The sequence below is a fragment of the Gossypium raimondii genome, chromosome 11 (genome assembly GCF_025698545.1).
Source record: "Gossypium raimondii isolate GPD5lz chromosome 11, ASM2569854v1, whole genome shotgun sequence".
Taxonomy (NCBI): domain Eukaryota; kingdom Viridiplantae; phylum Streptophyta; class Magnoliopsida; order Malvales; family Malvaceae; genus Gossypium; species Gossypium raimondii.
The window spans coordinates 9,531,080-9,553,922 of NC_068575.1; the positions used below are offsets into that span (position 1 = coordinate 9,531,080).

At 33.2% G+C, this 22,843-nt stretch overlaps 2 protein-coding genes across 3 annotated transcripts; both read right to left on the minus strand.

The window, feature by feature from the left end:
* Nucleotides 1-4,407: 4,407 nt before the first annotated feature.
* Nucleotides 4,408-10,469, minus strand: LOC105804767 (casein kinase 1-like protein HD16). 2 transcript variants are annotated; one of them, XM_012637519.2, is made up of 17 exons: nt 10,140-10,469; nt 8,863-9,325; nt 8,398-8,523; nt 8,238-8,311; nt 8,065-8,134; nt 7,910-7,965; nt 7,725-7,796; nt 7,532-7,626; nt 7,259-7,325; nt 7,047-7,176; nt 6,739-6,957; nt 6,522-6,652; nt 5,900-6,074; nt 5,717-5,807; nt 5,192-5,349; nt 4,899-5,087; nt 4,408-4,742 (listed from the first exon to the last, which is right to left on the minus strand). In XM_012637519.2, exons 2-17 carry the CDS (start codon nt 9,268-9,270, stop codon nt 4,683-4,685), a joined length of 2,121 nt encoding a protein of 706 aa, XP_012492973.1. In that variant the 5' UTR covers nt 9,271-9,325; nt 10,140-10,469; the 3' UTR covers nt 4,408-4,682. The 2 variants fall into 2 exon arrangements, with proteins under 2 accessions (XP_012492973.1, XP_012492970.1); XM_012637516.2 differs by having other exon boundaries at nt 10,069-10,468.
* Nucleotides 10,470-18,925: 8,456 nt separating this feature from the next.
* LOC105801247 (uncharacterized) lies at nt 18,926-20,727 on the minus strand (the record flags this gene model as incomplete). The annotated part of the gene is made up of 6 exons (XM_012632570.2): nt 18,926-19,145; nt 19,244-19,309; nt 19,782-19,878; nt 19,997-20,246; nt 20,336-20,428; nt 20,529-20,727. Coding segments are annotated over 6 exons (903 nt in total), but the record flags the coding sequence as incomplete, so codon positions are not given.
* Between the last annotated feature and the right edge of the window lie 2,116 nt (nt 20,728-22,843).

Genomic DNA, 22,843 nt, shown 5'->3' on the forward strand with positions numbered 1-22,843 from the left:
AATGAATTTTTTTTAAACATTTTAACTTATATAGCCCCCACAAAACGGCTGCACTTTAAGCTTGGCTTCAAACGCCCAAAACGATGTCATTTCAAGCCTGACCTGAATATCCGACTTGATCCTCCTAGGATCCGCGTGTTTTCGCAAGGGATGGGTCTAATTGCCACTTTGGTCCTTCCGTTTTTTCCCCTTTTTAATTACGTCCTATTTCTTTTTTATTTGTTTTACTTTCACCCCTTTAATTTTAATTTCTTTACAAGTTAGTCCCTTAACCCAGTGTTGGCCTAAGGGAATGAAATGGGTTTGGGATAATTTCATTTTTAGTCCCTGTACTTTTCTATTTTATTTTAATTTGAGCCTTTATGTTCTATTTTTATAATTTATACTTTAAAATTTATTGCATTTTCAATCTAGTCCCTTGTTCATTTAATTAAATCTCTGTACTTGCTTTTTTTTAAATTTTCACCCAAGTTGCATAATTTACATTTTTCCCTCAATTTCCTAATTATTTTACTTTAGTCCTTTATTTTTAATTATTGATGCTATTAATACTATTAAGTGATTATCGTTGCTAATTAATATTATTTTTGTTAAAATTTGCTCAAATATCAATATTTTATGTAATTATATTATTATCATACATTTTGTATTATTTCATTATTATTATCATTATTATATAGTATTATTAATTGAATATTTTTTATTGTTATTATTTATTATTATTGTATTCACTGTAGTTTGTCATTTTATTTCATTATTTATGTTGTTATTTTGTTAATATCATAATTTTGCCATCATCGTGCATTGTAAATATTGCTACATACATTCATCTGTTTTTCGGCTCAAGCGCATAAAGAGAAAAAATAATTAAAACCAAGGCAATGTTTGTTATTTTTGGGATTCAAGGAGTCATGCTCCTAACTTACAGAGTATGGCCTCTTCCTAGAATCAAAATAATCAAACATCCTTTTAAAATTCAGTACACATAGGACTTCGGTAATAATTAAATGACTATTATTCTTGTTTTCGAGGATTTAAGACCTCGTGCCCTGACTTACAGGGCATGATCTTTTCTTCTCGATTAACTCGAAATAAGAATGCATTTTTCATAAAATTTAATTTAGTTAGCGATATTTTAATCAAATAACATTATGCAAAAAAAGGGGATCATACTTTAAATTTTCTTTGAATTCTCAATTCTCGACACTAAGACATCAAGTAATCAACTAGATACCAATTTTGGGCGCTATGAGTTTGCTAATCCTTCCTCATGCGTAACCCAATCACGAACTCATTTCATGGATTTTGTAGACCGAAAATCATCGTTTTAGTAAATCTAACCTTTTATTAAAATGATCAAATTACGAAGTGATCCGATCACATCTAATAAAAAGGATTGGTGGCGACTCCATTTTCGTTTTTAAAATTTAAAGTCGATTTCTAAAAAAGGGTTTCAACAACTTCTAATTTATTAAATGAAACAATATAAAAATAATTTATACAAAAATATTCAAAAAAAAACTTCTATTTTATTAAATGAAACAATATAAAAATAATTTGTACAAAAATATTCAAAAATAAATCAATGCATGTGTCGGTCGAAATCAGTGCCACATAGGAGTGGTCGATAGTTACGTGCTGGATTCCTTCTGGGTTCAGTTTTTGGTCGGGGTTGTGGTTGTTCGGGATCAGCTTATGGTTGTGGGTGTTGGGAAGATGACCCACCTTGATAGAACAAAGATCACGGAGGTGTTTGCATTACCCACGGCGAATGAATGTAACCGGCTTGAATCTTATAAGGCAATGGGGATTAGAAATGAGTTGAGCTCTCCGACGGTGTCTGGTATGGTCCCTCCTTGGACGATGGCCTATATATCATCGGTTGACTCGGAGTCATCAGGAAATGAGTTGCACTGGGTCATACATGCCAACCTTGCATAAGACTGGAAAAAGTATACATATAAGGATTAGGATACACATAAGGGTTAAGATACGCACCTTGCATAGTCTGAAAAGGCAATGGTGTAGGTATCATCGCTTGCTTCATTGGGACTAGTGATTGCATAGGCGCTATTGATGCACCCGCCTCGCCATCCCTTGTCATTGGATTTAAAGGGCCCTGTCGTTCTCTTTCGACACAAATTAGCCGATGCCTCTCCTCTTCCGAGGGCAAATATGGCTTGCCATGGATCCTAAACCATGGCACATAATCTGGATCACACGCTAACTTCGGAACGATAATCGGTTTGCGAGTAGGTATATTATCGTACCGATTTTCCCACATTTCGATATATTTCGAGTGGAAAAGTCGCCAATGCGTATCTGGTCGTCGTAAGTCGATTTTGTGCTCATCATCGAGCACTTCAGGTGCCACGGGAATCGGTTTTCGAAATTCAAATTGCTGCAACACTCTATCTGTCTGGTGCATCTCAATGGTAGCGTAGCTGACCAATCGAACCCTAATGTGCCAGATGTTCAGATTCTGTAGGAATTCATCTAGAATTACTGCCCGAATTGCCGGATCCTCGTATGATATCCATTGAAACTATATGAACGTGATAAAAATATTAGTTATATAGAAAATACTAAATACGAAATTGACTATGTTATGTCTATATAGTTCAAAATGAAATAAATACTTAATGCACTTCCGACCGTTGGTCTAATAGAAGTTGTATATCTTCAAGAGCGGTAGGTATTCTCTCGTAACTCGACGAATGGTTCCACCTATTTAAATAAAATTTTAGCATAAAATTTTATTTTAAATCTATTTAATAATTATAAAATCTAAAATAAATTTTACCTTATTAAGAGTGAGAATGTATACAAATGGTCCACTTGAGGACGTAAAAATGGAAAGCGAAACCGAGTCCATGATTGTAGCAGTGAGAGGCAACCTCTGATTTTGATTTATTTGGTTGCGTCGCTCGACACATCTCTCGGTACAATGTCGCCAACACGATAGACCCCCAACTGAGTTCGTCAGCTGCTCTAAAATCGATGAGTTTTAGCGGCCACCTTAGATGTACGAGGTTTCGTGACTTGTCCGGGATCAGATAACCTCCGATGATCTGAAGGATGTACACCCTAGCATATCGTACTCTTTGTACTTCAGTCGAACCATCCCTTGGCACCAGGAATGTCTCTCATAGCTAGCCCATATCGATCCGGCCTCCGTAAATAATATCTAGAATTGCACCTAAAAGACCATAACATATGGCTCCCCAATCAGCAGATTGAGCGGGCCCGATGAGTACGGACTCATCCACCGATAACCCCAACTGTAATTGCACATCCTTTAAAGTAACGGTACACTCCTCACATGGAAGATGGAATGTGTGCGTCTCGGGTCTCCACCTCTCCACAAACGCGCTAATGAGTTTCGGGTCCAACTTTCACTCTCGGCCTATATTGGTCATATGCCAAAACCCGCTTCACTCAAGTAATTTTCAATCAACGATGATGGAGGACCAGGCAGATTACAAATAAAACATTGTAACACTCGATCTACCGACTATTATAAAAAAATTATAAAAAAATATTAATTGAATTATAAAAATAAAATAAAAATATTAAATAATATTAAAAGTAAAATTAACCCTTACCATTTTCATTTGGTCAACAGAGATATGTTTATCATCGAGACGAATTAATTGTCGAGTCTTTGCTAACACGATCAAATTTCTTAGAAATTATAAAAAAAATACTAATTCAAACAAAAATTAAAATTTTAGAGAGCTTTTTTGAGAAATTTAGAGAGAAATTTGAAAAAAATATAAAATTGGTGTGAAAAATGGGTGGGGGTTTTATTATCTTTTTTTCCTTACCGTTGTGCCCAACGGTCAGATTTTTTAAACGGCCGTTGGAGATGACTGTTGGGGGATTACAGGGGGAAAAACGCGTCCCCGTCAGGGCTTTTTACTAAAGCGCGTCCACGTCAATGCGCTTTTGCCTGACACAAGAAAAATACAATCCCGTCAACGCTTTTCTGCGTTATCCCCTAAAAACGCGTCCACGTCAGCACGTTTTTGAATTTTCAATCCATACCCGTTATTCTTTTTTGGAACGACCCATTTCTATAAATAGTTTCAAAAATAGAACTTTATTGGTACTATACCCGATTTATAAATCTTTTATTTAATTATTATTAAATCGATAATCAATCTGAAAACCAATAGTCTAACTACAAAAAACAATTGAGTTATAAACCATATTCTGAAATGTCAAAATGCATTTCTTGGGCAGATTTGTTTCGAGGGGAAATCAAAGGAAGTAATAAAGGATGGAGAAGTGGTCAGACTTCCCATTATTTTTATGATTAATCACAATGATTTTCGTAATTAATAAATAAGATCAGCAATGTGAATGAAGAGGATGATGAGTATATTGAAAAGAACCCCCGCGGTGTGAAGCTGAATGGTTTCCAACTTAAGGAAAAAACAATTGCAATTTAGTAGCAGCCATTTATAATAAATTCAAAGCATTTTATGATTCAATAAACAGCTGCCATTACTTTCTGAGGTTCTCAATTTGTATTTGTGCTCTTTTCTTTCTCCCTTTTTACATATGAGAGGTTTCTATAGCTGAATTAACCCCCCACCACCCATTATCTCAACACCAAATATACCTCAACAGCTTCAGATTTTTAACATTTTTGGACTCTCGTAATTTACAGTCCAGAGTTAGCAGACCGTCCGCCCATAACAAATCGATGCAATGTAGAGATTTTTTGCCCATTTTTCCTACAATAACACCACCAGAAACAGTGAATAATCGTCACATATTCAAAAACTAAACTCCTCAAAGAGGTGGAGCTTTTAATGCATGAACAAGTTAAAAACTGCATTGCCAGAGGTTTTAAAAAGATAACAAGGGGATGAATATCGGCTTATGCCCACCTTTACATGGGTGCTTGGAAAGGCAGATGTGCGAAGAGTTTCCTGAGTTTCATCCATCGTTTTTCGTTTTGGAATGCTCAGTATGAAGGCAGCTTGATCTACGGTCGCAGCCATAGATGTTATCCGGTAACCACTTTCCCATCGCCGATGTATTCCTTCGCTTGGATACAAAAAATCAAGCTCCACAACCTTGAATCATTAAATTAAATACACAATGAAGTTATAACCAGCTATTTTGGAAATGGAGGGCAGTAGAGAAATAGATGTACATAAAGAGCAAAAGAAAGGAATACCTGGTCAGAGAATCCAGCGTTCCTCGACATCACTACACCCCAGCGACTCCCAGCAGTTGTCATTGATGTTACATGAAACCCCTCTTTCCACTTCTTGTTTATCCATTTGAAGGGAAAAGATTCGCTTACTTTGTAGGACTGCTGAGTGTAAGGAGTTCCTACAAATCACAGAATTTCGAAAGCAGCTTAGTAACAATCTGAGGCATGCTCAAAACTCATTACTTTAGCCAATCTCAGCTTGCAGCTGACAAAGCTAGACGTTACGCGCACTTCCTTGCTTAAGGTTTAATTACATCAAACAAGCCTCAATGATACAATCTCTAGGCTGATTTGAAAATATATTCAAATTCATCTGTTAATAATCATCAAGCTATCAATGGCTGCAGCATCTTCGCAGCAGGTACAGGAATATGCACATAAATTGGAAGTGTATCATCCAGGCTAAATTGTAAATATGAAGTTAGTGCAAGACTATGGTCTTAGAAAATTCAGTGGCATAAATATATTTGGTAGGAAATTACCAACCTTTCGACATAACAACCAAGGAACTCCCGTTATTTGCTCCAGCTATTGAACTAATATAGTAGTTCCTTTCCCACTGCTCCATAATCCAATCCTAATGAAATCCAATTGGGATATTAAAGTAAGTCAAAATGTATGTAATCCGAAAAGAAAAATTGACAGGAACTAGTGCTTTAGAATAATAACCTTGTGCAGAAAGACTGCTGACAATTCATAAACCTGGGAAGTGAAACCTGTTCCCGCATCCATGATCAGGGCCCAGAGATTTGCCGCTGAAGCCACACAACTAATAAACAATGCATCTTCATTACCCTTCTCTACATGCTGATGCAACCTTGAATCTGCTACGTTGTAGTGATATCTACAAGATTGATAAAAAGTTACGGAAACGTGGAACAACATTTGAGAACTACCCGACAAAGAACAAACTCTATGCAGAACAATTTGTAAACCTCATGGCTCAATATCTCATATTTTTAACAAAGAAGCATGCACCATAAAAACAACATCAAAGAGCGGCAATCTGATTTGAGTGGACCATTTTCAACTTTGAACACCATATATGTTTCGTCATCACATATGAGACATCAATAATGGGAAGTGTTCTCCAAATATGCTACAATATTACTGTGAAGATGAAAACATGCAGAAACAACGAGATTAACGCAATGCCTGAATGGCTTCTGGCAAATGTTGATATTCATACCACTCAATTAAACCCAGCAGTGGAGATATAATGATAGAGTGGTACATGATAAAAGCAGAAGTACAAATGAATATTATATTTAACAAGAAAATGCAACTTTACCGCTGCTTCATGGGACGTCGTGCATTGTAAACAGAAACCCACTGAGTAGCAGGACTACCCAGTCGTACTTTTTTCTTAGGTTGCTCATCTTCTTCCAAATTAATGACTAATCTTCCACGCTTTTGCCCAACCTATTTATACAAAAAGCAAACAGAGAAAGGTTGTTCATTTGAATACCCTATGCAATCCAGTTTAATTGAGGGGGGAAAACAACAACCTTAAGAGCTCCATCAATTCTAATTGGTCTCAATGGTATGCATGGATCAATTAGGCTTTCAAAGAAGGATATGAGCTTGGCATAATTGGGCTCCTCATCAAACTTCATATTTATAACAGCTTCAAGAAACTGCTTGAACGGGGCAGGACAAAAGCAGCACATCAACTCTGGAGATGTACCCATCTTTTTCTTGCAAACCAGAAAACTTTTGTCATCCCCCTGTGCAGTTCCAAAAAGTAAACAAGAATAACTCAGGCAGGAAATAAAATCAGATTATGTAAATCATCAATCAAAACAACAAACGAAACCTGATAACCCTGCCATGGTAACCGTCCTTTTATGAGAAATATCAATGTGTATGCCAATGACTCAAGGTCATCCCTACGACTTCCAGTCCGACCTAAATGAGCATGTACACTAGCATACCTAATTGTTCCCCTGACAGAAGAAATATCCAAAGATATTAATACCAAGCTTAAGCAATAATTAATGACATTTAAAAAAAAACAGGTATACGCACCTGAATACATCAGGCCTCTGATCATAATCAATGTGTTTATCAGAGTGTGCATCTTTCCATCTAGAGGCTGATCCAAGAACATGGGAGGCAGGCAGTAATAAGTACTAAATCTTGAATAGCATTTATTACAATTCAATAAGACATGACTGAAAATAAAATAGAAATCTTCCATTGAAGAGAATATAAACTAGTAGTTAACCATGATGTGATCATGGTTGACAGTTCAGGAAGAAAATACAATTAGCAGGGAAGAGAGGACAGAGGCAAATATACCTAAACCAAGATCAATAAGATATAGCTTCTTCTCATCGACTGATCCTGGTTGACCTAATAGAAAATTCTCAGGTTTCACGTCGCCATGCACAAACCTTTCTTCAAGCAGACAATAAACAATAACAATAAGTTGCTACTATGCAAAACAGGAAGGTGAATTTAGTAAAATGCAGAAGGGTAATGTATGACCAACCCCTTTAAATGAAGCTTTTCAAGAATTGATATTGCCTCCACTGCAATGCAGGCAACCATATTTGGTGACATCCTGTCACAGTACAACATGTTACAAAGCTGAAAGAGTATAGCAGACATATGTACTCGGGTAGAAATGTACGGGTAGGTACAGCAAAGAGAAAAGAAGAAGATTCTATTTCTTACGATTGTCCTAGAGAATTCCAAACATCCCAGAGACTAGGACCAAGCATATCCATTACCTGAAACATTCATTATAGTTTTGTAAGATACATTAAGTAATTAGTGAGTTAAGACACTACAGAGCTAAAAACAAAAACAAAATGAAAATGAAAAATCACCAGAATGTAGAAGTCTCCCTGGCGACCCTTGTAGTGCACCCCAGGAATCCCATAGCATCCATTTAGGGTACTTTTCATTTCACAATTAGATTAAAAGGAAAACAGTTAGAATTTCCTCACTGCACCAAAATAGATAGTAATGTTTAATAATTTTTATGATAAAAATGCCATACTTGTAGACTTGCCACTCATAAGGTGGACCATAATTGCAACCTTTACTGTTTCGGTGCTCTAACTTCAAGGCTACCTGTGATGAAAACATCTCATAACATTACATCCCAAGTGGATTAACCTGGAAAACCCTTAAACAAGGCATGAGTTTCCAAGCCATACCTCAATTGCATCTGGTCCAATTCTATCACTACCGCCACTTACCCTTCGGCCGACATAAACTTGGCCAAAACCACCCTTACCCAATTTCCTTTCTACCTTATATGCAGGAGAATTGCCCACTTGTACCTGCAATGAGTAACAAAGTGATATTCAGTCAAGAGCTTCCTTAAGAAGAACGACACTAACGAGGAATGTTTTTGTTGGTAAGAAACTAATGATAAACTCAAAACAGAAATGATTATCCAAATAGTTTTCAGCAAATTTTAAATGCTGAAATAAAGAAACCACTATATCTGAAATTGTATTAGCAACATAGTCAGCTCTTAACTGAAAAAAAGCATACAGGAAAAAAATTGTACTCAGCTGCTTTTCTCATCAAGAGTGAGGCAACTTAATATGGAAGACTTAAGCTAAAAATAAATATATCTAGCAAAAAGGAAATATTAAATTAGTAATATGAAGCACCATTTCAGGAACCGGGGTTGTGCTAGCTTCTTCTTCAACTCCCACTATTTTGTCACCACTTCCACCCTCCATCGCAATATCTTTATCTGCCACTACCTCTGCTTGGTTGAAAACAGGTTCAGCCGCAGCCAAAGGTGCAGCCTCAGGAAGAACTTGACAAAGCTCAGGGTCAAAATCTGTCAACCTAATGCCCCGGCCTCTACCAGCAGCTCTTGGCCTTGTGGGTACCGCTGGTGAGGGTCCTTTGGCCACACCTACAGCATTACCCCTTCCTCTTCCACCAACTCTCCTCCTTGATCTGTTTTGAGCAGGCAGTACCCAATTCTCTGCTTGAACAACAGGCTGAGAAGGAGGCTCAAGATCACCAAGGCGTTTCGATCTCCGGGCTCCACTTCGCAATTCTGGCATCCTCACTCCATGCAATTCACATTGCCCGACTTCCCTCAGCACCACTCCAGATCTCCTGTAACCAAAAAGTAACCAACTTTACCAACATAGAAACTAATAAACACATATAGCAAAGCACCGCAGATTTGCAAAGATCAAATGATCAATGACTAAGTAATGAAATTTTTTAACGCGCCCTTATGAAAAAAAAAAACCAAGATTTACATAAGCTTTTGCTGTCATGACATTGCCAGATACCAAATTATAAACAATAAAAACACAATCATTGAGTAATTTACCAAAATGTGGAAACATGCAATACTTGCTATAAATCATCCATTAGATTTCTCTCAAAGCGGATACCAAATAGACAATTTAGCAAATACCCTTCAAAAGAGATTTTATTTTTACCAATTACAAAGCAAATGTAGCTGCAACCATACAAAAATCAATGCAAGTACATCACATATTTGATAATAAAAAAATCAAACTTCATAGATCGCGGGAATCAGTCATTCAGTATCAAACAAAATAAACATAAAAAATTTACAATATAAGAAATAATATTTCAGCTCTTTAAATCTATCAAACAAAACAACAATGCTCAATCAGCAATATTCAAATTTCATCACCCCCAAAATATGATATAAGAACCAGAAAAATTGAAATTTTCACATAAAAACTTTTCATTTCACAATCAGTTAAGATCAGGTTCTCAGTAACCAAACAATTCTAGAACAGATCATTCAAATTTTCATCAAATATAAATAATCAAGGGTAAAACTGATCATCAAACAAGCTTAGGAAAAAAACATGTACCAACAAAAACAAAAGAACTCGCAGATCAAATATCCTCAAAACAACTTGTTGGGTCAAGCTCAGATCCTTACGAAATGTTGAGAAAAATAATTTTTGGGGCTCAACTTAAATAAAGGGGAAAACCCCAGAAATAAAAATCAATACTTGGGGGAAACAAGGCAGCCTTGCTCCTTGGATTTTGGGGATAAAAAACGAAGATACAAAACTCAGGGCGATTACAGACAGAAAAAAGGGGGAAATTTTGAGAGATTGATTGAAATGGGATGTAAAAGATGATACAAAGAAGTTTTTTTGGTGGAGAAATGGGTGAGTCTTTAATAGGTCAAACAAAAAGGAAAAAAGAAAAACAAAATTTTTGTGTGAAAATGAAAATGGTGGTGACAGTGGTGTTCTTTGATGTTGTTAGCTAGTTTATCAACATAAATATGGATGTCTCTTAAAAATTATCAATATCTTCTTCTTTTTTTAAGTTTCTCTTATTTTCAATAATTGTTAGGGTAAACTATTTTATAGTAATTTAATTATTTAAAATTTTAATTTTAGGCAAGTATTTTATAATTTTATAATTTAAATGCATACGTTATATAATTCGATCATTTTGATCACTCTTTTAAAATTACTCACATTAAAAGATAACTCTTTCATTTTTAAATTCACAGGATAATGCTTTAAAAAATGCCAAAAAAATCTTAAACGACTACAATGATCGAATTATGTAACTTGAGTACTTAAATTGTATATCTTTTAATTCCTAAAATATTTTTTATAATTAAGTGACTATTTATATAATTTACCCTAAATATTAATACAATTATTTATATATTACCACTTGCATATATAAAATTAAAATTAAAATGCAATATAAAAGCACATTCTTGTATTGAAGAACAACCTGATTCAAACTTTTAAAATAATATTATTAAGAGAAATAGTAACCAAACTCAAAATAATTATTTTTTATCGAACGTGAAGATAATCTAATTAAAAAATTAGTGTTGACACCATTTTTTGGATGGAAAACGGGGTCGACTTGGGTTTTGACGAAAACAAAAAAAACGGGAGTCACCACCAATCCTTTTTAATGAGGTGTGATTGGATCACCTTGAAAAGTGGTTGTTTTTAACAAACAGTTTGATTTTATTAAAACAACGATTTTGGTCCACGAAATTCAGAAAACGGGTTCGGGAGTCGGTTACATACGAGGAAGGATTAGCACCCTCGTAACGCCCAAAATTGGTACCTAGTTGATTAGTTAATGTCTTGATGTCAAAAATTGAAAACTTTGAAGAATTTTAAAAATACGATCCTTGAAAAAACTCGAATAGCATAGATTAAAATTCAAGAGGATATTTGGCAAGCACCTTAGGGCACGTTCCTCGAATTTCCAAACGCAAAACATTGCCTTATTTTGAAATTTTTGAAAGGATATTTAGCAATTTGGTTGAAGGAGAAAAATCGACACCCAGCACCTTAGGGCATGTTTTCTCGAATTTCCAAACGCAAAACATTGCCTTATTGTAAAATTTTAAAAGGATATTTAGCTATTTGGTTGAACGAGAAAATCGACACCCAAAGACCTTAGGGCACGTTTCTCAATTTCCAAACGCTAAATATTGCCTCAATTAGAAATATTTTCCTTTTTTTGAAGTATGATATTTATATGTATGATGGAGTAATAAACATGATTATGTAAATAAAATGAACAAAAACGAATAATAAATCAATCATGCATATACCATAACAAATACACAAATAAATAAACTAAAGCATAGAAATAAACATATAATTAAATACATAAATGAACATAAAAATAAAGGAAAAGATATGAAATTTATAAAATATGAAAATATGTATGTACATAAAGGGACTATATATGTATATACATAAAATTATAAAATATAAAAATATATATAAGTATATATTTTAAAATTACTATATAAAAATATATATATAAGTAAGCATATTCATACATATATACGTATGTAAATTAAAATATGAAAAGTATATACATATAGGTATATATATATGAATCATAAAATATAAAATACATATATAAAATAGATATTTAAAAAAATGAAGAATATGTAAATATATATATATATATATGAAAATAAAATACATATATAAATATGTATATGGATATGTACAAAATTATACAATACATAAAAAGTAGATATGTATATAAGTATATATAAAAATATAAAAAATATACTCCTATATATAATAATAATAATAATAATAATAATAATAATAATAATAATAATAATAATAATAATAGGACTAAATCAAAATGGAAACGAAATCTCGTATGAAATCAAAATAAAATAAAGTAAGGGATTAAAATGTGAGGCGAAAAGTAGAAGGGCCAAAACAAGAATAAACCAAAGTCCCAAAAAGCATCTGCAGTGGACTAAATTGAGAGAAAAATAAAACTTTGGGGCCGAATTAGAAATAAAAGAAAATAGCAAAATAGGACCAAACTGTAATGCGTTGAAAAATAGGAGGGACTGCGTGCATAAATAACTCATTTAAAGAAAACACGCGGATCCTCCCCCTGGGTTGGGTCACCGCGCAGGACTGGGAGTGAAACTACGTCGTTTTGGGTGTTTTGGAGTTGAGCCAAAACGGCGCCGTTTCACTGGGGTATAAAAATTAGTGTTTTGAGAAAAAAAATCATTTGAACATTGAAAAGAAAAAAAAACAGAAGAAAGAAAGAAAAACTGGCGTCGCGCCGGCCACCGTGTACGATGGCCGAAAATTTCAGAAAAAGGTATTTTTCCCCCTTTTCGCACCTTTCTTTTTATATATTTCTTTGCTCGAACATGAACTCTCTTTTTTGGAGAGAAAGAAAAAAGACAAAAGTAAATAAGTAATAAAATAAAAGAAATCTAAGCGGAAACCACCTTGGTGTAAATCTATTCGTTTGTTTTGAATCTTTTGTATATTTTTTGCTAAAGTGCTCTTACAAAATCAAAAAAGCCCCATTACAGATGCCAAGGTCGGTTTTTAAACCGATTCTCCTACCCCCCCAAAAAATACAAAAAATATTCTTTTATTTCTTTTTCTTCTTTCACATCGCTTTGGTTGCTTTGCGTGTACTTGATGATGCAAGTGGGGTGATGGCAATGGGACGTCGCTGGCCAAAGCAGAGCGATGGTGGCAGTGGAGGCGGCGCCGAAGTCAGAAGACAGAGAGCCCTAGGTGCGGCGCACCTAGGGTTTTGTTTATTTTTGTTCTTTTGTGATTTGGGCTATTAGGGTTTGTTTTTGGGTATTGGGCTTGGTTTAATTGTAATTGGGCTGATGGGGTTTTTAGATTAGATGGGTTTGGTACTGAAATTTTGGGTAGTGGGCCCGGGCAATATATTGGGCTGTACAATTAGCGTAAGCATAAAAAGAGGAAAATAAGGAAAAAAATTATATTTAAAGAAAATGTTTAACATGTTATAATAAACATTGTATAATAAATAAATCATAGTAAAATATACTAAAGTTCTTTAACATCATCATCACCTACGTATGGATTATATAAATTTAATTTCTTTGGATAATTATTATCCATAGTGCGCAGGCCTCAATTAAAGATAGAAATTGTAATAGCTCTAGAAGGCAATCGACAACAACTTAAGCAACAGATTTGGAGTGGTCATATTATAAAATAAAAAAGAATAGTGTTGGTAACGTGTTATAAAATAAAAAAGATTGAAAATAAAGAACAAATAAAATTGTTAGGGATTGACTCAATTAAGCAACGAATAAATAAAAATAGAGGAAGAAATTGAGAAATTAAACACACAAATTTAACATGGAAAAACCCCTCTAAAGAGGATAAAAAATCACGAGTAAAGATAATTTACTATAATAGCAAAAAAACGAAGAGTACAAAAGATGGAGATAAAAAAACCAAACACGTAAACGCAAAATTCTCCTCCAAAAGTGTTATGAGTTCTAATATTTTAACGAATGTGTTTTCTAATGTTGTAAAAGAGTTTATTTATACTAATAAATGTTAAATCTTCTAGAAAAAAATATATTGTGTTTAAATTAACTTGCAAGCAATCTCTTATTTTATTTAATGTGAATTTGTTAAAGTTTCATTAAGAAATTTTAACGTTTCGATAGTTAATTAAGCAAAAAGTACTAAATCGTAATAGTTGAAAAAGTCAATCGCTATTAGTGTAAAAGTTTAAGTTTTAATTTCCTTTAAATTTTAATGGGTAAATTACTCATTCTTAAGATGGTGGACGGTTTAAGTTTTAATTTCCTTTAATTTTATATGTTTTATATATTATTTTCTAATATTAAAATAATATAATAATGTTAAAATAAGAAAACATAAGGTTTTCTTCTTCATTTTTGGTTTTGTTCACCACCGAATTCACCATGGACATGCTTCTTTGGCTATGGCTATACCATTGCATGATCAAGATCGAATAGAAAATCGAGGAGAATGAAAAATTATCAAATAGCCCCTATACTTTGACATTTCTGTGATTTGGCCAAGTAAGTTCGTATGGTTAGAATTTAACATCAATATGAATTGTTGAGTAGATTAACATGGTACAACTTGTATATTTATTTTTAATTATTGATAGTTAATGGTAATTTGAGATATAATATTGAATTTGATACTCAGTTTGGATTCAAAGCAGGATAGAGTATAATTGTGATTTGGTGTGTTACGGGGGCTTGGAGTGGAGATGGTATTGGAGGGAGATATCTGTATATTACCCGAGTAAATCAATGTTCAACATTTGTTGTGAACTCTCGTGTTATACTCTATGTTTGGTGTGTTTCAGTTGGATCAGCTCTTATGAGCTTCTGTCTGGTGTGTTTCGGTTGGATCAGCTCTTATGAGCTTCTGTCTGGTATGTTTGGTTGATCTAACGATGTACTCTTATCCGTAAGTCATTCTTCAAATGGAAAATCTCTATAAGGTAATTTGTTTAATGAATTTGAAAGATTTGCTATTTATTGAATATTGATCTAAACATAGATGAATTCATTGGTTGAAATTGTGGATGATAGGGAATTCTCATGGTTGATTATTATTGTTTGAACTATTGTATTTACTTTGGTAAAATTTATCATTTTATTTCGTCGAGCTTACTAAGCATTCATTTCTTACGTAGTCATCTTTCTCTTACTTTACAGATTATTGGAAGCTCGGTCAGGTTGGAAGCTTGTCGGTGATCTATCACACTATCCAGCGATTATATCGGTAGATTTGATATCTTGATCAAGGTTATAATGGCATGTAGATGTGAACTTGTGTTTGATGAACTAGTTGTTATGTTTGGCTTGTAAATATAGTAATATGATTGGTGTGCTTTTGGCATTTGATGTTTTGATGATTGGTGTTTTTATTGCCAAATTGATGCATGGGTTAAATGGCCAAAGTGGTATGTGTTGGCATGGTTGAAATGTGGTCAATTAGGTTATGTGTTGATATAGAATTTAGTTAAGTTTGTTTGGATGAAACATGATCCTTTTGATGCAAATGTAAGTATGAATGCTTGGTTGTGATTGAGGTGCCTAAATGGCATATTGGTTGAATGGGCTTATGGTATATTGAAATGGTCTTATTATGCATATTTTGGCATGTTTTGGTGCATTGATCATAGGTTCATTTGGCATATTGGTAATCGTTGAAATTGAGTGAAAGAAAAAGCTTGATTTTGGCCTGTTTCTTGTCCATGCGGCCTAAGACACGGGTGTGTGTCCCATGTAGGTTGTTAATGGTTATTTTTCAAAAGTTGCATGGTCTAGCACACGGCCTGGCACATGGGCATGTGAGGCCATTTTGAATGTTACACGGCCTGAGAAACAGACGTGTGTCTTAGCCATGTGAGCCACACAACCTGGTTACACAGCCGTATGACCCCTGCAGTTTAAATTTTCTGACTTTTTCCTAAACTTTCTGATTGTTTTTTATTTAGTCTCGAATCATTTCTAAAGTGTTTCTAAGGCCTCGATGGCTCGAATAAGGGACGATATGCATGTATTTAATTGAATTGTGATATGATTTATCTAATGTTTAGAAATAAATGTCTTTTATGTTATAGATTTTTGGTAATGCTCCGTACCCCTATTCCGGTGACGGATAAGGGTTAGGGGTGTTACATAGAGATTCTCAAGTAAGTTCAAAATTGAGTTAGATAGAATTTTTAAATGAGGTAAAACTTTATCAAAACTATTTTATTTGTTTGCAACACTCAAATAGAAAATTTTTCTTAAAAATATTAAATTTCTCACAACTGGATTTGAATTAAATATTTCAAAATAAAAACTATTCGATACTAAGGGCACGTTTGGTTCGCTGTATTGGATTAGAGGCGTAATGAAATAGAGGTGTAATAGAATAGAGGTGTAATAGCAAATCAACTGTTTGGTTGAATGTAATGGAATAGAGGCGTAATAGTAATCTTGTGTTTGGTTGAATGGAATAGAGGTGTAATAGCATAATGAAAAAAACTAAAATGACTAGAATACCCTTAGCATAAATTTGTTTTGGTAAATGATTATTGTTATTGTTATTTAAATTTTAATACGATTATTATTATCAATAATAAATAATTTAATCATATTTAAACATAATTATTATTAAATATATTATAATTAAAATATATAATTTAATAAAATTCTTAATAATCAATATTCTTATATGAATTTACTCAAATCATAATATATGATACTATAAAATTTAAATTAACATAATTATTATTAAATATATTATAATTAAAATATATAATTTAATAAAATTCTTAATAATTAATATTCTTATATGAATTTACTCAAATCATAATATATGATACTATAAAAGATAATTTGAAATAATTAATATTAAATATATTTTAATTAAAATATATGATTTAATAAAATTTAAAATAATTATAACTAATAAATTTTCTTATATAAATTTGTATAATTTAAAATAATTATTATTACATATAATTTAATAATAATATATAATTTCATAAAATTCTTGATAATAAATTTTCTTATATGAATTTATACAATTTAAAATAATTAATATTAAATATAATTTAATAATGATATATAATTTCATAAAATTCTTAATAATAAAATGTTCTTATATGAATTTACTAAAATCAAAATATAACTTGAGAATTATATTCTGCATAAACATAATTAACTTATGAATTTTTAAATACATCAAAATGAATTTTGGATACAAACATGTATGATCATAAACTTTACAAAATGATCGTGGCACATGACTGAAACCAATTCTGCCTAAATTAATTTCACTGACCGAATTAGCTTTCATACCAGGAATACTTATTCAGAATAATATCATCATGGCACATGAGGCATTTCATGCCATTAAAAGAAAGAATTAGGGAAGGAAAGGTATCATGGCCATTAAAATTAACAGAGAGAACATTTGCACAATAGTTCCGAGTAGAGGACTCCACCAAACAGACCCCCTTATCCCCTGCTTTGTTCAACCTCATTGCAAATGTCTGATTAGTTAACATCGAGAAAGCAAAAAAATCAAGGAAACTTGAGAGCTATTGTATTTCTTGAAAATGACCATCAATCTCTCATCTTTTGTTCATAGAAAATTGTTTGCTTTTGCACAGTCAATATACCAAATGCAACAGTTATCTCAGAAACGAATAAAATTTTCCGAGTATGCAAAAGAAGTAAAAAGATGGTTTAACCCTCTTCATATGGCTGCTGTAAATGGGCATATTGAGGTTGTAAAAGAGCTTATGAATGTTGACCAAGAATTATGGTCCGGCGTAGAGGGTAAGGGGAACAAGACTCCTTTCCATTTTGCAGCCATGAAAGGGAGGATCAACGTCATCAACGAAATGCTTTCGAGATATGAAGGGTGTATTCAGTGTGCGACAGTTCAAAGGGATTTTTCAACTCGATGGATTTTTCAATGTCGCTTTCCATGATCAACATCCTCACAAGCAAATTCCCCCTGCAATTTGAGCTTCAGATTTGTATGGTTGCACTGTTTTTCACTTACAACACCGCAATGACTTGCATTGCACCGAGTAGCGTAAGAGACTTCACCATTATAATGAAATCAGTGCTTTTGTCAATCATACTGACATTAACATCTGCCGAAAAATATTGTCTTGGAAATTATCCTCAAAGCTCAGCCTGGCCCGGCCCCAGTACACATCTAAGCACACTGCAAACTCAAGCAGAACTCGTGGAAAACCTGAAAACAACATAGAAGGAAAGACAAAGACTAATGCAAATGACATCTATTACCATTCTTGAAGATCACATTTGCAAACATATCCCATTTGGCCATACATAATACAAAGAGGTTACTTTTCCTACATCAGTTCCAGGCATTAGATTGCATCCTTCAGATACATGACTGTATATGTAACTTTCATATACATAGTAGTATGTATACCTTTCACATACATGAACAGTGTATAAATAAGAAAAACTCTGATGTGGAAGATCCTGGTAGACATATGCAGCTTCCATTGATATTGCAGAAGCTTGTCAACCTTTTTTTAGGCTAGTCTACTAGACTTGTTATAAAGCTCCAAGTAGCACCAAAACCGCACACAAATAAACAGTTCAGAACATCATAAAGAAGCCAAACTATCAAGAGTGTTTGTACTGTTTTCTCCACCAAGAAAAATAAAGTCTAATCAATGTGTCGCAGACCAAAAAGGAAGATATTTTGTAAGACAAGGGTAATGATTACAGTGTCAAGGTTACAAGCAAAACACTTGTTAGCAACATACAGAGGGAAAACGTTTATGATGATCCATAAGGACCTAATAGCAAATCCTATATCCGGACTTTCATAAATAAAAGATAAAGTAACATAAAGAAACTAAGATGGCTGCATCTTGAGAGTTTGAAGAGATTCTATCATTGATCGGGAGATTTACATATTATATGTGTTCTATTACCAATTTTACACTCAATGCCACCAACTTTACTTGTACAAATACGACTCTGTAAGGAACCTCTAAAGACGGATGACTTTGTTTCCTGCTCGACCACTTTCTTAAGGGAACCACTAACGTCACCTAGTGCCCAAGCCAATGATATATGAGGCCTTGGATCCTGTAGGTTGACAAATAATATGATATAAGAATAAGATCATTGCTCTGCATTTTATGAAGTATTGATTAGACTTGGCAATTAATTATAACGGCATAGACCTTATAGAACTCGGGAAGATTGTGAAACTTGTAAACCTCGTTAACAGCCTGAATTTGCTTAGTTATCTGTGAGTTAATTGCAACAATGTAAATGCCATTTATTTGAAAATAAAAGAACAGTGGAATATAGAGGGAAAAGAAAAAGAACTGCAAGATGAGCATCCCGATTTGTTCTACATAAGATAGCCATCCTACTGAGAGCATATACGACTTAAATACTTAATTGTCAGGAAATGAGAATAGAACAAATACCCGACCAGTATGACAAACCAGTGCAAAATAAACATTATTTAGAAGTTTTTACTCCAACTGAAGCATCAATCTCTAAATTATATACCACTTTTAGAAACATAACTTGGAAACCCAAGCATCTCTATACAAAATAAGATAGGCAATAAAGCTATGGTATATCATCCTCTTTCTTTAGCTTTTCTTTTTCACTTGAGATGTCCATATATATAAACAATGAAAGCAAGCTCAATATGCAAAAGAATTACAATTTCAGTAAAAGAAAAAAGGAAAACTCCAGCACACTTACCTCGGGTAATCCTTCCGTAACGACTTCGAGTGAAAGAAAGGTGCGCGTTCGATCATCATTGATAAAAACCTCCCATTTGTTAAAATCAATCCAATACCTACTTGCAATAAGAACAAAGATCAAAACCATATCCTTGAATCACAAGGAAGAAAACCCAAAGATTATTTATTTAACAATGGAACTAAGCATAATAACAGTAAAGAATAACATCAAACCGCTTTTGAAATTGAAGTTTCTGGCGAAGCATTGTTACAATAGAGTCAATCTGGTGAACTCTAATAGGAACTGTCCTTCCTAAACTTATCTGGAATTCCCTTCCCAATGCCACTTGTTCAAGTTTATGTTCTTCTTTACACAGTGTATTCAATGGAACATCAATATCCACAACATGGAGATTGGGAACCACGGATGAAACTCTCTTCAAAAATTGACCCATCTCTTTCTTTGATATAGACGGTATAAAAACTGAAATAATTAACAGAGTAAATAAATAAATAAAAAAGGCAATTCATTCAATTCAATATTAAAGAACTGTGGCCATTCAAAAAAAGTACCTGGAATGTAAACGTGCAAAGCATAGTTGCCTTCGACGTGAGGGAAACTTCTCACTCTACTAGGCTGACCAGTTTGTAAGTAATCCAAAGATCCTTTTTTTCATTATCAAGAAAAAAAATAAGTTGATGAGCAAAAAGAGTAAAATATTTTAGTAAAAGAAAGTCATGGGAAATTTGTTGCAGTTTGAATTACCAAGGGAATTGGGAGGGTGAAGGAGAGAAACAGGAGGCGGAGGGAGAGGAGACGACAGCGTCTCCTCCGTTTCGGGATTGGAATTGGCGGGAAGAGACAGCGTAGGGGAGTGGTCGGAGTCGAAGTCCGATGAGTCGTCGTCTCCATATGTTACTCTTAGCGCTTCCTTATGGAATGGATAATTTGGGAAAGGTGGCTCTTAGTTTTCAAGGCTTTCCTTTCCTCTTCTACGGAACAGCTGCCACTTCCAGTTCGTATGTACGCTTAGGGCAAATCGGTAGAAGCTAGAAGGAAGGAACAAAAGAGGCAAAGTGGAACAGAAGAGGCAGAGGGTAAAACAGGGAGGGTAAACTGAAGAGGCAGTTAATTTGGGCAAAAGAGAGGGATTAGAAATCGGTGGTTTTCATCGATTAAGAAAGTAATGGATTACACGCGTATTAGCAATACATTGAACCAATCGACGGAATAAAGAGGGATTAGTAGGGCCCACCGATCCAACCAAACATGATGTAAATATTTAAATATATACATATAAGAAAATTTATTTGGAACATTACTAGTGGAGTTTTTAGACTTCACAAATAGAATGAGAAGGTTGACAAGTGATATATAAGTGTACAGTTTAATATGAAAAAAATATAGACAAATGTCAAGTTTTTAAGATTGCTTGTAAAATAATAAAAGAAGTACACTGCTATCATAAAGAAATTGTTTTTGAAATTCATGAGAGATTTTCACATGATTACAAAACTATATGAGACCGATCAATTCAACCGAGTAAAAGACTTATTAAAAATCATTTGAATCAAATTTATGTTTATTATTGTTTCCTTTGACTTATATGAAATTTTTAGAATTTTTAGGAAATTTTATATTATTATATTTAAAAGATAAATCAATCTAATCGATTCGATTATCGATCTAAACAGTTCTATTATCAATCCAATTTTCACGGGCATTAAATTTTTCCTAAACATTTTATAATTGCGTTGACTAGTTTTTCATAGAAAAAATCGAATTTCGAGTAAATGTATTTGAAAAAAAAACTTTTTTAGGGTAATTTACATTAGTAGTCATCAAATTATTAGTAAATTTTTTATTAGTCATCCAACTATAAAAATGTTACAAAAGGGCCACTAAACTAAAGTAAATTTCTTTTTTTGATCATCCAACCATGACAAGTTACAAAATGGTCATCCACCAACAATTGCCATTTTTCAATCACCAGCTGGCTAACACAAAAAAATGAAAACACCCAAATATCCTAGGGTGACCAAAAAAGATAAATTTGAATAGTTAAGTAACTATTTTATAACTTTTTATAGTTGATAACCATAAAAGAAATTCACTAATAGTTTAGTGACTGCGAATATAAATTACCCTTCTTTTACGAGGAGAAAACATTTTTAAATACTATTTCCTTTATTGTTTTTCTACATTAATGGAATAATCTTAAAATAGAAAACAATTTGCATGTCCTTTTATTTTTATTTTTGGTAATTAATGTCCTCTTATTTTATGTGATAATAAATGCCGATGAGGCATACAAATTGGCTGTCCAGTAGCCCAAAGGAAATTATTATTTTTTAGTAAAGAAATTTAATATTTTAGGCTTACTAATAACGTGACTTTACAATATTAAACGTTATATAATGGAATAACCTTTTTTCCCTAATAGAGGCTTATTTTAAGGTTAATATGAGACATAATAAATTTTAATTCAATTCACATATTTTTTATTTTTAAAATTTAGTTTTTCTACTTTTTAAAATTTAATTTTAGGCCCAATTGTTAATAATAGGGATGAGCGTTTGATCGAATCAAATGAAAAAAATCAAGTTAATCAAGTTGGCGAGTCTTATTTTATCATCCTAACTTGATTTGAATTTTTTTGGAATCAAGTCGAGTTGAATCGAGTGAAATTGTTCAAGTTAAATTAAATAATCAAACATGTCAAATTAAAATCTTGTTACAATATAAATTTTTTTAAAAAAATAACTCGACTGGATTATAACTTAAAATTTGAAACAAATAATAGTCCATTGGGCTAAACCCAACTAATTGATCCTAAGAGAACAAAAGTAAACAACGATAAAGCGGGCCACCATCAGATTAGCCCATAAAATCAAAAGCATGAACAGAAAGAAAAGAAAATAAGTGTGAGTTTGGATAGGTGGTGCGCTTACCTGCAGTTAGTGTAAAAATAGCGGTGGCGGTGAGATTAGATACTGTAGTGATACTGTAGCGTGAGACAAAAAGTAAGCTAAACGCACCGCACCGCACTCAATCGCCCATCCAAACCCACCCTAAATTTT